This window comes from Echinops telfairi, unplaced genomic scaffold, assembly GCF_000313985.2.
Source record: "Echinops telfairi isolate 266 unplaced genomic scaffold, ASM31398v2 ScPeMD7_2573;HRSCAF=3158, whole genome shotgun sequence".
Lineage (NCBI taxonomy): Eukaryota > Metazoa > Chordata > Mammalia > Afrosoricida > Tenrecidae > Echinops > Echinops telfairi.
In genome coordinates, this window is record NW_022106471.1 from 13,989,588 (window position 1) to 14,005,494 (window position 15,907).

The following is a 15,907-nucleotide window of genomic DNA, read 5'->3' on the forward strand; positions in this document are numbered from 1 at the left end:
ACCACCACATCACCAAAATCCTCATCCTTGTTCTAAGCACATGGTGGCTATATATTTTTGCTCCCTTGAGGAAATAAGCAGTCATGCCACCCTCTTTAGGGAGTGAAATGTAAGCACTTCCTTTGGAAGCTCTTAAAAGAGGGTCTGATTTGTTAACCCCTTCCTTCTACTGCAGTGTTTCTGCAAACACTGTGTTGGGACAGTTTTCCTCAGCCTGGGTTCCTGTGTGACTCTGATGAACACCTCATCCTGTGTTGGAATGTAGCATGAGTGAGAAATTAACTTTGTCAAATGTCTCCTAAGAGTTGAAAACTAGTGTTAAAGGAAATACAGACATGGCATTGATGCAATTCTCTTTTCAGGTTGCTGTGGATCTTTGAGCGAGAACTATCATTCTGCTACTGTTGAAAAGGTCAGTGTGACCTTTGGGCCGCCACACTTACTTTTCTTAGGGTTTGGCTATTCAAAGACCAAGGGGGCTCACACACCCCTGACTACCCCATAGAACTGATTCATACCCCTGCTTGTTAAAACACAGTGTGGTGTTGTGGGTTAGGTGTTAAGGCTGTTGACTACCAGATTGGCACTAGTTGCCCCAGGAAGAAAGATGAGGCTGTCTGAACTCAGAGATTTACAGCCTCAGAGACCCTATATACTATGTAGTACATAGGGTTGCTAAGGGTTGGGAAAGTTGCTCTGAAAGTTAGTGAAGTAGAGGGGCATCAAATAAGAGGAAGGCCTTCCACAAGAGGGATTGACACAGTGGCTGCAACAATGGGCTCACAACATGAAAACACTTGTGAGGATGGCACAGGGCAAGTGTGTCCTTCGGTTGTACACAGGGGCACTAGGAATTGGAATCTAATAACAACAGCATGAGTTGGAAGGGCTGGACAGCAGTGGGCGGCCTTGGGACTAGTGTTGACACCCCTATCTATGAAGTTCCTACCTGCGTGGCCCACCTGTTCTGGATGCATTCTGAGAAGCGTTGCTGCAGCGCTCTTGTCCTTTGAACACTGTGACACTTTTTGATCTTTAGGTATTTTTGAGAATCTTGGCTTTAGAACATTTAGAGGCCAGTACAGATGGGAAGGGGCATGACATGTACTGCTGTGCAGATTCTGGCCTATGGCAATGTTTTCCAAACAATAAGACTCCAAAGGTTTGATGCACTGATTGGAGTAGCAAATAACAAGTAGAAAATGAATAAGTTCCCTAGTAAATCGCTCCTAATTGGGAAGGGGGGATGATTACCATAAGTTAGCAAAGGTTCATCAAATCCATCAGCAACTGTCGATCAGAGTTCAGTCTGGCATAGATAACGCAATAACTCGTTGCCATCAATACTGACTCATAGCGACCCAAATAGGGCTATGTAGAACTGCCCCTGTGAGTTTCCAGGAGAATGGGCAAGGGGGTGGGGGGGAGCTTATAATGGGAGAGGTGGTGACGGGCCCTGGGGATGGTAGATATGCTACAACCACCAAGACTTACAGTGGAAGAAATGCAACCCCAAAGGCGTAGCAGCTTTTCAAGAGAGTTGAGCAAAACTTTCCAAAGTGGCCCTGGGCCCCGGCGGCGGGGGGAGCCATCGTGTTGGGTCACCGTGGCAAACTTGGAGACATTTTCCTCAGAGCTGCGGTTTGGGGGGCCGAGCTGTGGCCTGCGGAGGCGCACCTGGCTCTGCAGGAGCGCGGCCCGTCCCACCGGCCCGGGACTTCCGCTCGCGGGACCGGGAGCCCTTTTCCCGCCAAGGCGCGCGTTTCCGCCGAGCAGCGGCGGGGCTGCGCATGCGCACGCGCGGCGCCCGCTCAGTCCGCGCGCCGGCCTCCGCGGGCGATCATGGAAACGAGCCTGCTGCGCGAGTTCCCGTTGCTCCTGCCCCAGAACCTACAGAAAACCGTCTATGAAGGGTTCATTTCAGCTCAGGTACTCTTCAGCCTGCGCTCTTCCTCCACAGGAGCCTCCTTCACGCGCTGCGACGCCGCCTGGCACGGCAGGGGCTCGGGGCTGGCCCTGGGCCTTTGCGCGGGACAGCACGCCGCTGCCCGTCGGAGCGCGAACGTTTCCGACGCGCTGGAAATCCCACCTGTCCCCGCCCCCTGCTCGCCTCTCAGGTGGCTGCCCGCGTGAGGTGCACGGGCGGGGCTTCCGGGCACGCCGGTGGGCGGGGCTTATGCAAAAACCACGCCCCCTAAGCACCTCCCCTTCTCCGAGGCCTCTGCTAGTTCAGCGGCTGCCTTCCCCCCGTTAACTATTTTATGGGGGCAACTTTGACTTACTTCAAACAACCCCTGCCCCCTCCAGGGTTGGCGTCAGTTCACAGGGGCATCTGTGTGCAGTATCCTCGCATATCCTCCGGAAAGAACATCTTGACTGGGTGTAGCTGAGCTCCGATGCTTTGCGGGAAATGGCCCCAACGGGAATGATACCCTTGGCTGATTGGCTCCATTTGCCAAGTGGCTTCTCGTGCATTCTTTTCACCTGGTGACGCACCTGTAGGGTCTGAACTTTACAGAGTGCTGTTCACATGTAGCGTCTCATTGCATCCTCTGCCCTTTGAAGCAACTACTTTCCAAATTCGTTATCCCCGTTGCTATACGGTAGTTAAGGAGATCAAAGCATAGGAGAGCGCAGACGCAGTGACTTGTGCAAGATCACACTCCAAACCAAATGCTGAACGACTGCCATCCAATCCATGGCCACTCCTTAGCCATTTTCTAGGACGGGGTGGACCTGCCCCTGTGGTTTCTCTTTCTCCTGCAGAGACCTTCAGGAGCGCAGCCCAACACCTGATCCCAGCGCCACCAGGGCTCCTAAGACCGCATCAGTATGCCATAAACTCCTGGCCCTTACGGTCACATCTTTGATCTTTAACACTTTAAATAGGTCTTGCTTTGCTGATTTGCCCGGTGTCATACCTCATTTGATTGGACAGCTGCAATATGGAACCTTGATTCTCGATCCAAGTAAACTGAAATCCTTGACAACTTTAAACTTTACTAGGATGCTGCCTGTTGGTCCAGTTGTGAAGATTTTTTTCTAATTGAGTTGCAATCCATTCTGAAGGCTGCAGAGGTTTTTCTTCTTCTTTAGTTTTAAGTCTTTTTGACATACAATTCACGTATACAATCCAGTGGTTTAAACCTATTAAAAAGTGTTGGAAATCATCATCAAAATGAATCAGTTTTAGAAAGGTTTTGCTTTTCATCAGCAAGCAAGGTGTTCAATTTCAGCAAGCAAGGTGTTGCCCTGGATATATCTCAGATTCTTAATGAGCTTCTCTCCAGTGGGGATGCTGAGTTCTTCATGTAGTGTGACTTCTTGAACTGTTTGCTTTTCTTGATTTTAAGCCATGAAGTTAGTATCCCCTTACTTGGTTAGGACTGACTCTTTCTTGGTTGAGGTCTTGGTTCTGCATGAGCACCATGAAGTGCTTTGTAATTTCCATTGTTTGCTGGGTTATCCATTTATGACCCACACAATTGAATGCTTTTGCATAGTCAGTAAAACCCAAGTAAATAGCTTTCTGGTATTCTCTGCTTTTAACCAAGGTCCATCTGATGTCTTCAGAGATAACCGTCTTGCCGTGTCCACCTGCGTCCCACCTGAATTTCTGGCAGGTCCTTATCAGTGTACTCCTGCAACCGAATGAAAGTGATACCTTGGCTGTTGAACTCAGTTAGTCTCAAATTCATGTTCTAACACTGAAAAGTTCCAACAACTGAACATATTTTTCCCATCAGGAATAATGGAAAACCAAATAATTAGTTCTGAGGCCCCCACATTACACGTATAAGTTCATTTTTCCCATGACTTTAAATCAATGGGGAAGCTTCAGACCTTGAGAATCACTGTCTCAGATAGGCTACAGCCATAGGGTTGTTTCTGATTTATCCAAATTCACAGTAACTTCAACCTCTTTGGTGGTCTGGGCTTTTGTTTCATGCTTAACCATTTTACACCTTTTGCTCCATTGGCTGCTTTAGCACATTTTTTTTTTTTTAATGTTGACAATGTCGACGTTAGCCAATGTTGTATGCAGCCGCCGAATCAGAAAAGCAGCCATCTGATTCACATTTCCCAATGATTTCTTTTTGTATCTTATCTCTTAGGATTTTCCTCTTAGCTTTACTCCTGGCGTCACCAACTTCCTTTGGAGCCAGGGTTTGATATTTTACCCAAATGAAGTGCGCGCGCACACACACGATGAGTGTTGGAATGCACTAGCACAGGCACCATATGTTGTCTGAGCAGGATCAGTTACTTAGACTGAAGCATCACCCCTTTGTGACCAATGTGAGGCTCGACCTGTGACTCATTCTCAGCCATACAGGACTTTTCAAGTCATAGTCTTGCCTCGACTATCGAGCAAAGTTAGGAACAGTGAGCAGATTCTTGTTGAACGTTCCCATTCGAGTAGTGGGAAGTTCCAGCTGGAGCCATTCAACCATGGAAGTATCTGTCTTCATCAATAACAGTGGTCAGTGCAACGTTTGAGTAATAGTTGTAGTAACTGGACTTCCTTGTGGGTGAATAAGTTTTATCATATCAACACAGCGTTGTACTTAAAGCTAGATCTTGAAATATTCTTTTTGATAATGAGTACAAAGCTATTCTTGAATTTATCTTCCTTGGCATAGTCAACTTATGATTATCTGACTCATGTTCATGACCAATCCTTTTCTTTATGTGTTTTGTTTCATTTTGACAACTTCCAATTTTTCCAGATTCATACTTCGTGCATTCCCTGCTCCAATTATTAATGGATATTTGCAGCTGTTTCTTCTCATTTTGAGTTGTGCCCCATTAGCAAATGAAGGTCGTGAAAGCGTTACTTATATCTATGGCTTCAAAGTTTGCTTTGGCAACAGCTCTGAGGGACTTAGCTTCAGACATTATCTCTGACAGTGTTCTGCTGCAGTTTCTCAGGATTTTGGTGTCTAATCCTTTACAAATGGACATGGACAACCTACTTCTTGTTCCTAGTCTGCTCATAGTTTGGAATTTCCACTGGAAGCTGTTCATTGTGGGTGACCCTGTTGGTCTTTGAAACACCAGTGGCGTGGCTTCCAGCACCATGGCAACTCTCAAGCACCACAGTATGACAGCCTGAGAGACTTAATTGTGTTTCATAGAGTTTATAGTCAAGAAACGTTTAGAACATTTCTACTCTAACACCTGGGGTAACCATGATTTATAATCACTCAAAGGTAAAGACTAGTAGAAGGTGAGGAATTAATGAGAATCCCCTGTGATTGTAGGTAGGGGCCACTGAGTCAGCTCGGACTCGTAGGGATCCTTCATGCAGCAGAAGGAAGCACTCCCTGGTTCGGTGCCGTGCTCACAATTGTTAAGTTTGCTCCATGAGTGCAGCCATTGCATCAGTCCATCTCCTGGATCTTCCTGTTTCCAGACCTCCTAGTTTATCGATAGGATGTCATTATCTAGGGACTGAGCCTTGCTGATACCATGTCCCAAATTTGTGAGAGGAAATCTCACCGTCCTTGGCCCTAAAGAGCATCTGACTTGAACATCTTGTAGTGCACTTGGCCACTTCCCTTTGTTTTCTAGTTCATAGAGTTTTTAAAATGTTAAATGTAAAGCCAGCCCATTTCCATTAAGTTTCCTAATTGAGTTTTGAATGGAAATACCCACTCCTCACTTACTGACATGATTCGTTTCCAAAGACTAGGATGTTATGGGAAATCAGCATCCATATGGGAGTAGGAGGCCATGCCTTTTCCTCTGTGTTGTTGTACCCCCCTCCCTCCTGTTGCTAACCACCCGGAGGAACCTCCCTTGCATCTCAGGGTACTCATGGGCAATCCCCGTATCCATCGCCAAGGGGCCTGTAGGGTTTGGAGATGGAAGAGGGGTGGTAGTTGAGTGTTGTCGACTGCCTCCCTACAAGGGACTCCCCCTGGCCATTTTTCTGCCCTAGTCTTGCCAGGTCCACGTCCCTTATCTTTTGTTCCTGCCTTCCAACATTGGCCTCTGTCTCCTTAGCATCCTCATCCTCATCTGCCAGTCCACCCTCTCCCTGACCCCCCACGGCTGGAGCCATGTGGATGAATTGGGGTGAGAGCCAGCTGCCGTCCATCCTGTGGCCCCATTTGGCTGGCACTTAGAGCGCACCCTGAGCTTGCCTGTGGCCCCACATTGGAGCTTCCAGCTGAGAATTTGTCAAAATTGTCGCAAATGCAAAATGCTGGATAATGAGGTAGTGATCAAGTAAGAGGAATGAGGGTATTGTTCTTGAATCGCCCCATTGAAGACAGCACTCACTTTTTAAGGAAAGTTGGAAAGGTCTGACGAAGTTACATTTTTTTCGAGTCAGATTGTACATAATTTTAGGCTCTTTAGAACAAGTGTCTTGTCTCATATGTGTCTTTTTTTTTTCTAAACTGCTCAATTTATAAAATGTGTAGCCATCAAAACTGAGATGGGATTTTCTCTGACTCTTGATGTAGCTACAGTTATAATTTACATATCTTAAATGACTTGTTTAAATGGCAGACCTTCAATTTAACATTACTGTTTGATGGAGCTGACTTTAAATATTTTATATAGCACTTCAAATTTCTAAAAAGTTACAAGAGTGTGAAGAGTTAAAATGAACTCTTTACTTGTGTTCACTAGTGTATATTGTATCCCCCTTATCATTTCAAGCATGTTTTTTTGTGGGTGGGCATATGTGGTAGTTACATCATCTTGTGTCCACTTGAGACTACTAAGAGTAAATGGGTGGAGTTTAGCCTGTCAATCAGGTTGCAGCTTGATGACCTCATTTGGAGGTAGTACAGAGATAAATAGCTCACTGGAGGCCAGACCAGACCCATACTCTCTTGGCTTTACATTCCTGTCGACAAGCCACATGGAGCTGTGCTGATGGAGCCAGAGCTCTGGAGCTGGAGGAGACATGGAGTCCCCTGCCAGCACTGAGATGCTCCCACTGTCTCTGGATCCACAAGACCTTCTACCCATTGGCCTGTAATCTTCCTGCATTCAGCATCATTGCATGGCTCTGTGAGTCTGAAGAGGAAATTAAGGACTAGTATCAGACATATGGGCTAATATAGGACTTAGTATTTGATCTGGATTGCGTTGGGATATTTCTCAATATACAGTTGCTCTTTTATATGAAGCTCATATGAATGTCTGACATACGGGTGTCTCTGGACTTGTTTCTCCAGTCAGCCTAGACTAACACAGCATATAATCTTTTTTCCTGATAGACTTTGAGATTATGACTTCTAAATATACACTCTATCCCTGAACAGTGAATAAAAAAAGAAGAGTCTTATTTTGCTATCATACAATGATAAAAATTAGGAAATTTAGCAATGACATGGTACCATTCAGATCCAAATTTTGTTGATGGTTAAACTTACTCCTTTACAGCTTCTCCTGTATGAGGCAAGGGCCCGGATTACCATGTCTCTTTCATCTTCCACCTGGAGGAGTTCCTTAGGCTGCCTTTGTCTTTGTCAAACTTGACGTCTTTCAAGAGTACAGGCTAGTGAATAGGTAGAATAAATTATTAGGTCCTTCAAAGGAGGTGCCCTGCTAGGGTAGGCAAGTTGTGTGTTGGGCTTCTAACTGAAAGGTCCCTAGTTCAAACCCACCAGTGGTCCGCTGCAGAGAACAATGAGGCTTTCTACTCCCCTGAAAACTTAGTCTCAGAAACCCAAAGGGACAATCTTATTTTCTGTTCTGTCGGGTAGCTGTGAGTGGAAAGCAACTTGATGGCATTGAGTAAGTTCCCTCCAGTTTGGGTTTGATTGATGTCTCATCATTAAACCCTGGTTATGCATTTTTGGCAAGATATCACAGGAAGATTGTTGAGTCTCGCTTGATTAAGGAGGAATCTGCCAGTTTTTCTTTGTAATTAATTGATAATTACTTTTCAGGAAGTACTCTGAGACATCAAACTTTTATCCCTACTCCTGAGTTTTAGCATTTGTTTACTTTCCTGGAGTTAACAATTAATGTGATGATCAGTTACCTATGCTAACATTCCTTTTATATTGATTAATTGGTCTATTATGAGGAATAATTTCCCTTTTTCATTTACTAATTGCAAAATAGACTCATGAATTTAAAAACATATTTAATGGATTATAACCCATTATTTCTTTTATATATTTTGATACTCAGATTTCCCTATCTGTCCAGTGGGAGTAACATTTAAAATTTATTGAAGGCTGTGAAGTTTCCTTTATCACTGCTTTTAAAAATTACCCAGTAGTTGCTGACATGTTATTTGTTATCATTTTTCTAGAAGTAATGTGATTTGAATTTGTAATTTGCTTGACACCCAGAAGATACTTATTGGAAGGGCTTAAGAGGAGCCTTGGTGGCATAGTGGGTTATGTCGGGCTGTTAAACACAAGGTTAGCAGTTCGAAACCACCAGCCGCTCTGCAGGAAGAGGCTTCCTGGAAGCTCCTGTGATCACATGTAAAGCCTGGGAACCCCACAGAGGCCCGCTACGCTGTACTACTCCACCCAGTCGAGTCGCAGTGCGTCAGAACTGACCGGACGGCCGGGAGTTTGAGCTTTCTTTTATTTTGAGAAGGGCTTCACATTTTTCTGGTGGAAAGGTCCTGCTTTGTTGTTGTTGGTACTAATTTTTACTTTTACACTTTTCTAAATAATATACATGAAACCAGAAAATCCAAGCGCACTGGTCTCGAGTCCGTTCTGATTCAGAGCCACCCTGTAGGACAGGGTAGAACTGCTCCTGTGGGTTTCCCAGGCTCTGGGGAGCCCATCTTGCTCCTGCAGAGCAGCTGCTGGTTTTGCATCACGGAGTTTGTGGTGAGCGGCCTGACAGCGCAGGCTGTAGGAAGGGGGAAATTCCCCTGTCCTTTATTCTGTTTTCCGTGCACGTTTTGAAGGCAGGCTGGAGACCCTGTGGGCTGGTCCTGCCACGCCTGTAGTAGAGTTAGGGTATCTTTTCATGTCTGTGGGAACTGTAGGTGACACTACCTATATACTTCCTATACAAGGAATCCCTCCCTCGTCTGCTGTCTTCCAGTTCTGTGCATCAGGGATTGAGTAGGCGGACCAACTCCACCTTTGCCAGAGGCGAAAGAGTCACCCATGCCCTTGCATAGACTCTAGAGGATTCCTTTCCAGGAGGGCTCAGTCACATGGTCACTGGCTGGAGGGCCTCCGTTTCTCACCACGTGGAACTCTCTGTAGAGCTCCCTGAGTGTCATCTCAGCATGGTAGCTAGCATCCCAAGAGTGAATGATCAGCGAGAGAGAGACTTGTAGTAATTTGTATCGCCTACTCTCTGAACTCAACCATCAATACATCTGCTTAAAAAGAACAAACAAACCTCTAAATCCAATCCATATTCAAAAGGAGGAGGATTAAGCATCTCAAATATCAAATACTTTTTTAACACCTCTGCCCTCTTTCCTGATATTGGTAATCTATGTTTTCTCTCTTTTTTCCCCTTATGTACATGGATGGACTTTTATCATTTCTAGCAATAGGTTTTGGTTTCATTTATTTTTTAAAAGTACTTTTCTGCTTTCCATTTCATTGATTGCTTATCTTTATTGTTTCCTTGACTTTCAGTTTGATTTGCATTTTCTTCCCTAGTTTCTTCAGCTAGAGGAGTGATCATTGATGGGAGACCTTTCTTCTTGATAAGAGTCAGGTGCCGCCTAATGTCCATTCTGGGCACATCTACCCACGTCTGTGCCTGTGGACCTATCAGGTTATGTTAGAATTCGGGAATCTTGAGCAGCTGTGTACCTTGTTTCTTGAGTGTGCAGGGATTTCTCTGCCAGGTGTGTAATGGTGCATACAGTACAGCTGAAGGTAAGTCAGAAAGTATTGCTACAAAAGAATAGAAAGGTTTATTAAACAGAACCATCAAAGTAAGAGTGGTCGCTTCTCAACATATCCTCCTATCTCGGCCCGTGTGTGTGATGTTTAAAGGGGTTTTCTTGGAACTTATTTTGAGGAACTCTTTCTATTTATACCATGTTAAAATGGCAGTGCGGGCATCTGTGAAGGCCTCAACAACGTGCCCTTTTTCGTTGTTGTTTGATTTGGGAACAAGAAGTCTGAAGGGCAGTAGGGGCTGGAGGGTGGTTGGGATAAACTTTCCCATTTCTTAGATGACAGCCATTGTTACCTTCGAAGAATGAAGAAGCAGGTGCGTCGTAGAAAAAAAATTCCTTGGGATAATTTTCTTGGCCTTTTCTGATTTTGAAAACATATTCCTAAGTAGTCCTTTTGAGCATCTTGTGTCCCTTGACAAAATCTGTCAAGATTACAATTATGAATGAGCCTTGTTATCCCTGATTACAAACTTTACTCTGAAATCTATGTTTGGATTTTAATAATAAAATCCCAAAGACTTCAGCTTCCTTTTGATTAGTGTTCATATGGCTTATCTCTTTGGTATTCTTTATTTTAAATCTATTTAAAGTATTTATATTTTAAAGAAACATTTATGTGTATATTTATATTTAAAGGGGTTTTAATGAGTTGTGCTCTTTCCCCAATCTTATAATCTCTGCCTTTTGCTGGAGTGTTCAGACAATTTGGATTTAATATAATAATTGATTTGTTAAGGTTTAAATCTACTGACTTCCTATTTGATATGTATCGATCCCATGTGTTTCTTAGATTTTTTCCCCCTGTTTTTCTTCCTTTTACATAAATGTAGCGAGTTCTTCCTTTTTATGATTCATTTTCCTGGGTGGGTCCAATCTGAATGACTTTCTGTAACTCACATGTGATTAGACTAAGCATCTTTGTAAACTGATAAGACTTCATTCACAGCACAAAAGAAGGACCTCTGTGTTCAAACAGGATAAAGCAGAGAGATGTTTTTCAGCACTTATTTGGGGGTTAGACTATGCAATAGCAGTAGGATACATTTTTAATGAACCAATATGGATACTTTTTAATGAACAAAGAACACTGTTATGTTCAAGAACCCCATCCAGGACAGCTCGTGTCTTCTTAGGGTCGCCTGGGCTGGAACAGCTTCTGGGACGCTCCCTGTTTATCATGACGGTCTTGACTCCTTTGTGATTATAAAATGATTCTCTTTAATTGAGGAGTGCTGGTTAGGGATGTTGGAGGTTCACATCTTCCTGGGATTTGGGGTGTTTTTTATCATGGTTTGACTGGAATTAGGTTTATGGGAGGAAGAGTACAGATGTAACATGCCATCCCATCCCATATCAAGGGCACGGATCACCAGTGTGACTTGTGACTGCTGCTGTTGCCCTTGTTTACCTGGCTCAGGTTGAGTTTTTCAGCTCTCTCCACCGTGATGCTACCAGCCCCCCACCCCACCTCTCTGTTCCACACTGGACTTCTTGCACAGGATCACTCTGTGGAGACCACACTTAGGAGCAGGGAATTATGTTCCCCCTTTTCTCAGGTGGAATCTTGATGGAATTCTGCACGGGAGAGTTGTCTCTTCTCCATTGAGTAATTTTTTAGCTGCATGGATTAATTGATATTTATATTTTGGACTATAATAATATACTACTTTATTTGTTGCTCAGATTATGCCAAAACTTTGACATAATAATCTTTTTTATCATTTTATTTGGGGCTCTTGCAGCTCTAACATTCCATACATCAATTATATCAAGTATCTTTGTACATATGTTGGCGCCATCATTTTCTAAACATTGACTTTCTATTTGAGCCCTTGGTACCAGCTCTTTTTTCCCTCCCTTCCACCCCCACCCTCGTGACCCCTTGATAAATTATAAATTAATATTGCTTTCATATCTTATACCGACCACTGTCTCCCTTCACCCAATTTCTGTTGTGAATTCCCCTGGGGGGGTGGGGATTATGTGTCGATCATTGTGATTGGTTCCCCCTTCCTTCCCTCGACACAATATTTTAAAAGGCGTTTAATACATTTTACGAAATGTGTTTCATCTCTACTGATATGCGCACTGTTCTAATGCTCTTTATTTTATTCTTAGATTTATCTCTCTTTTCATTTTTTTCCTAAAGATTATCTTTCTTTCACATTTCTCCTAATGTGGGTCTACTCCTAACAGATTGTTTTCTGTCTTAAGTCTGAAAAAGTATTTGGCCTTTTGAAAGATAATTTTGTTGGTTATAGAATTCTGGTTGACATTTCTTCTCACTAAAGTTGTTATTTCACTGTCTCGCATCATTATTACTATTTTGAGAGATCTCTGACGAGTCTTATCTTTGTTTCTCTAAACGCGTATTTTTTCCTCTGGCTGCTTGTAATGCTTTTCTTTGTTATCACTGGCTTTCGTCAGTTCGATTATAATGTGCCTTGGTGTCCTCTGGTGTTTCTCCTGCATCGCATTTGCGGGAATTGTTGGAGTTTGCATTTTCATTAAATTTGAAGAATCATTTAGCTGTTCTTTCTTAAAATTTATTTGTTCCTCTCTCTCTCCCTTCCAGCTTGGAGACTTTAAATCCTTTCAGTAGTTTCTGCTCTCTGTGTTTTAGTTTGACCGTGTTCTGCTGCTGTGGTCCAGGCACGCTAATGTCTTCTTTTGTGGGGTCCAAGCTGCCCTTGGAGTCCCTGAGGGGCACGGACAGTGGAGCACTCGGCTGTCGTGGATTGAATTGGGTATCCCCAAGTAGGCGCCCATGTGGCTGGGCTAAGGTTCTTCGGTCTTGCAGTTGTGTAATGATCCTCCGGGGTGTGATCTGATTCAATAAGTAGAAGAGCCCCCTTCCCACCATTTGTCTGTGGGTTTGCCATACTTTGGTGACTTGTGTGCTGCCGTGATGCCGGAAGTTCTGTCACCGGCATGGGCTGAAAGCAGAGAATGCCAGAAGGATGTATTGACTGTGCTGGAGCATTCAGCTGTGTGGACCATAAGAAACAACAGTAGAGTTTGAGAAGAATGGGAATCCCAGAATGCTTCATTGTGCTCATGCGGAACTTGTACATGGATCAAGAGGTCGTTGTGCAAACGGAACAAGAGAACACTACATGGTTTAAAATCACGAAAGGTGTGTAACCTCTCTCCATACTGACTCAGCCTGTGTGCTGAGCAAATCCTCAGAGAAGTTGGATCATATGCAGAAGAATGTGGTGTGACGTTGGAGAGGTGCTGCTATGGACAAAAGGACTGTGACCTTATAATACCCTCCGATCCAGACCTCAGGTGACCTGCTAACTCCTCGGTCGACCTCGTAGTTGTGGATATTGTACGTGGGTTTGGGTGGCCATGGCAATGGATTGTGAAGATGGGCAGAGAAGTGGAGTGCTCCGAGAGGGACTGGTGGTGTCAGAATAGGGTAACGAAGGGTGGAGGTACGTCTGCCTCAGGGAAATCATACCTGGGCTGCTGTGCAGTGGATTCGCCTTCCCCATGTGTAGCTGGAGGAGCTAGGGTTTGACCCTCATGCCTTCGCCACAGTTCCCACGAGTCAGACCAACTCCACGACACCTAACAAGATCAGCGTATTTAAAGTTTCCGTGTCAGCTGCTCAGAACTTGAACTGTACCCACATCCAGGTTGAGTTCCCCGAGGGTCTGACTTCCTTCAGTTCTTCAGAGCCGAACGTCAAGTGCTGGAGAGTCTCCGTGAGGGGCCTCTGATGTTCTCTGGAACTCTGGCATTGACTTTGACATATTGTGTCCTCTATCTCATCAACTGAGGGAGAATGCGAGGTGCTAGTTGTGTTCCAATTTATGTCCATTCTTAGGTACTCTTCACACAGCGAAGCAGGACAAATACAGAGTTTTTTCCATTTATTTCCTTGTTTTAATGATGACTGTCATGTGTCGCCTCTGGCTCCATGTCTGAAAGTCATTATTTCACACATTATGCCACTTTGTTTTAGCTGTTTAAGCCAAGAGAATATATCCTGTCTCTGTTACTCGATGATAGCCAGGAGTGGGTGTTCCCTTCAGCTCTTAAAAATTCTATGCCACACAAAAGAATCAACACTGTGTGAGACTACCTACCGTTGTGAAATGTCAGGGAAAAGGTTTTGGCACTAAAGGAAGCTTTCTCTGATGGCCACCAGGGAAGGAACAGGACGCCATTGGCTAGAGGGTAGATCCATTTAACTAGGGGGAGGGAACAGACCAGACGGCAGTTTGCATACATAATGGAGGCCGTGAAGTTACTGGGAGGACATGCAGATTTAATTTAAAAATAATTATATTCCATTATTGCTTTGTTCTTCATGCTGTGTGAGACACTTGGTGTCTGTCTCATTCCGTTGCTCATAAAAGTTCTCGAACTTGTTTCCTCGAGGGTCTGGACTCTCTTCTATTTCAGTCTGTGTATTAAATGTGCTTTTGACAATGTCATCACGAGCAAATTTTCTCGTGTACCGTTGTGCCTTTTAGTATGTCTGTTTGTTCTTAAAACATTTACTTTGTAGCTTTTCGGTTCCTTGGGGGGGGGGGTTCTGTTTATATGTGTGCTGGACTTCCTCTGCCTGTGTTCTGTTTCCACGGCTCTGCTATGACCCGCTCTCATTTTATTCTTATTTCCCATTTAGCGATGTTCTTGTTTTCATCTTTCCAATGTTTTATTTAACTCTGCTTCTCCTTTGATAGTGGTTAATTTAATGTTCTATATCTAATATTATTTTACCTTTGAAAAATTAAAAATTTCCCGAGTTCACGAAGCTAATTTCTTCATGCACATATTACGTCTGTTGCAATTTTTGGCCTTTGTTTTTCTCTTTTAGTGTAAGATCCTAACTTATCTTACTCCCCTCCCCCCCAAGACCTCATTGCCAAGGGGTGTCTTAGCTTCCTTGTGGCCATCTGCTGCCCTAAAGCAGTCCCTTTCCCGGCCTGCCCCCTGTGCTCACTCCTCCTGTTGCCCATGTTCTGATCTGCCAGGATTCTTCATTATTATTTTTGCACCTAGTTCAACACCTTTCTCACAGGCATCTTTCTTTGCTTTTTAATTCAAGAGCTCTATAAAACTGCTTTCTGTGGGAATCTAAGACCAGATTATACCGGAAAGTGTCTTATTAATCTTTCCTCATCCACGGTAATTTGGAATTTGAAGTGTTCTTTGTCCTCTTGGCTGGCTGAAGACTTGTTGTTGATGTCTTATTTACTGGAAAGGTTTGTCAAGATAAGCCTTTTGGAGACTGGAGAGAGAAGGGAGGCAACTCTTGGTATGTCTGTTTCCTACAACCTTAAAAATCTGCGATTATTGAGAACTATTAATAGTTTGTATATACTTTAACTACAGAAAACTAGCTTGGGGCATTTTCTTGAATCAGAGAAAGATTGTGGCATATGACATATACTTGACCTTTTAAAATGGCTAAATTTTGCAAATAATGGACTTTGGAGTCTTATTCTTTCAGATAACAGTACACTCTTCTGCAGGGGGATAGTTTTACTATCTTTCATGTAAACTTTAAATTCCAGATTGCTCTTACACCGATGTGTGTGATATATACAAAGCTAGGTTAAAGTTACTATATAATACCTTTTAGTGCCTTAATGAAATAGTGAATTATTGTTACTTGACCTTTTGAAAAGGTCAGTGGTACATTTTGTTTCATTTTTTTAAAGGACATTTAAATGTAATGAAAGTCAGCAACCGTACTATTACCATGAAAGTAAAGGTTATGGGGTACATTTAATTGTGTTCCTCTAGTTCTGAAACTGCTTTGAGATGGACTGTGCTAAAATCCCACGCAGTAATTGTTTTCCTAGAGTTTTCCTGTTCTTTTTCATTTTAGACTGTTGGAGTAAAAGATTATATTTCTGTTTGTCTTTTTCTGCTTACCTTTGCTCAAGTTCCATGTGTATTATCCTATTTAAGGTAAAAGTTTAAACTGCTTACCCATTCAGTTTCCCAAGAAAGTAAAACTGAGCATATTTTCCAGAGTAGTTTTTTTCTCCTTGGAAAAATGCTTCAATAGAATTTAGT

General features: G+C 43.5%; 1 protein-coding gene across 1 annotated transcript in view; it reads left to right on the top strand.

Moving 5' to 3' along the window:
- The window catches only part of FANCL (FA complementation group L), a 154,150-nt gene that overhangs the window by 82,535 nt on the left and 55,708 nt on the right, over positions 1 to 15,907 (top strand). The window contains exons 2-4 of the mRNA XM_030886650.2: positions 1,756 to 1,930; positions 9,790 to 9,839; positions 13,658 to 13,665. Coding sequence (XP_030742510.1) covers positions 1,756 to 1,930; positions 9,790 to 9,839; positions 13,658 to 13,665 — 233 coding nt within the window. The remainder of the gene's footprint in view (positions 1 to 1,755; positions 1,931 to 9,789; positions 9,840 to 13,657; positions 13,666 to 15,907) is intronic.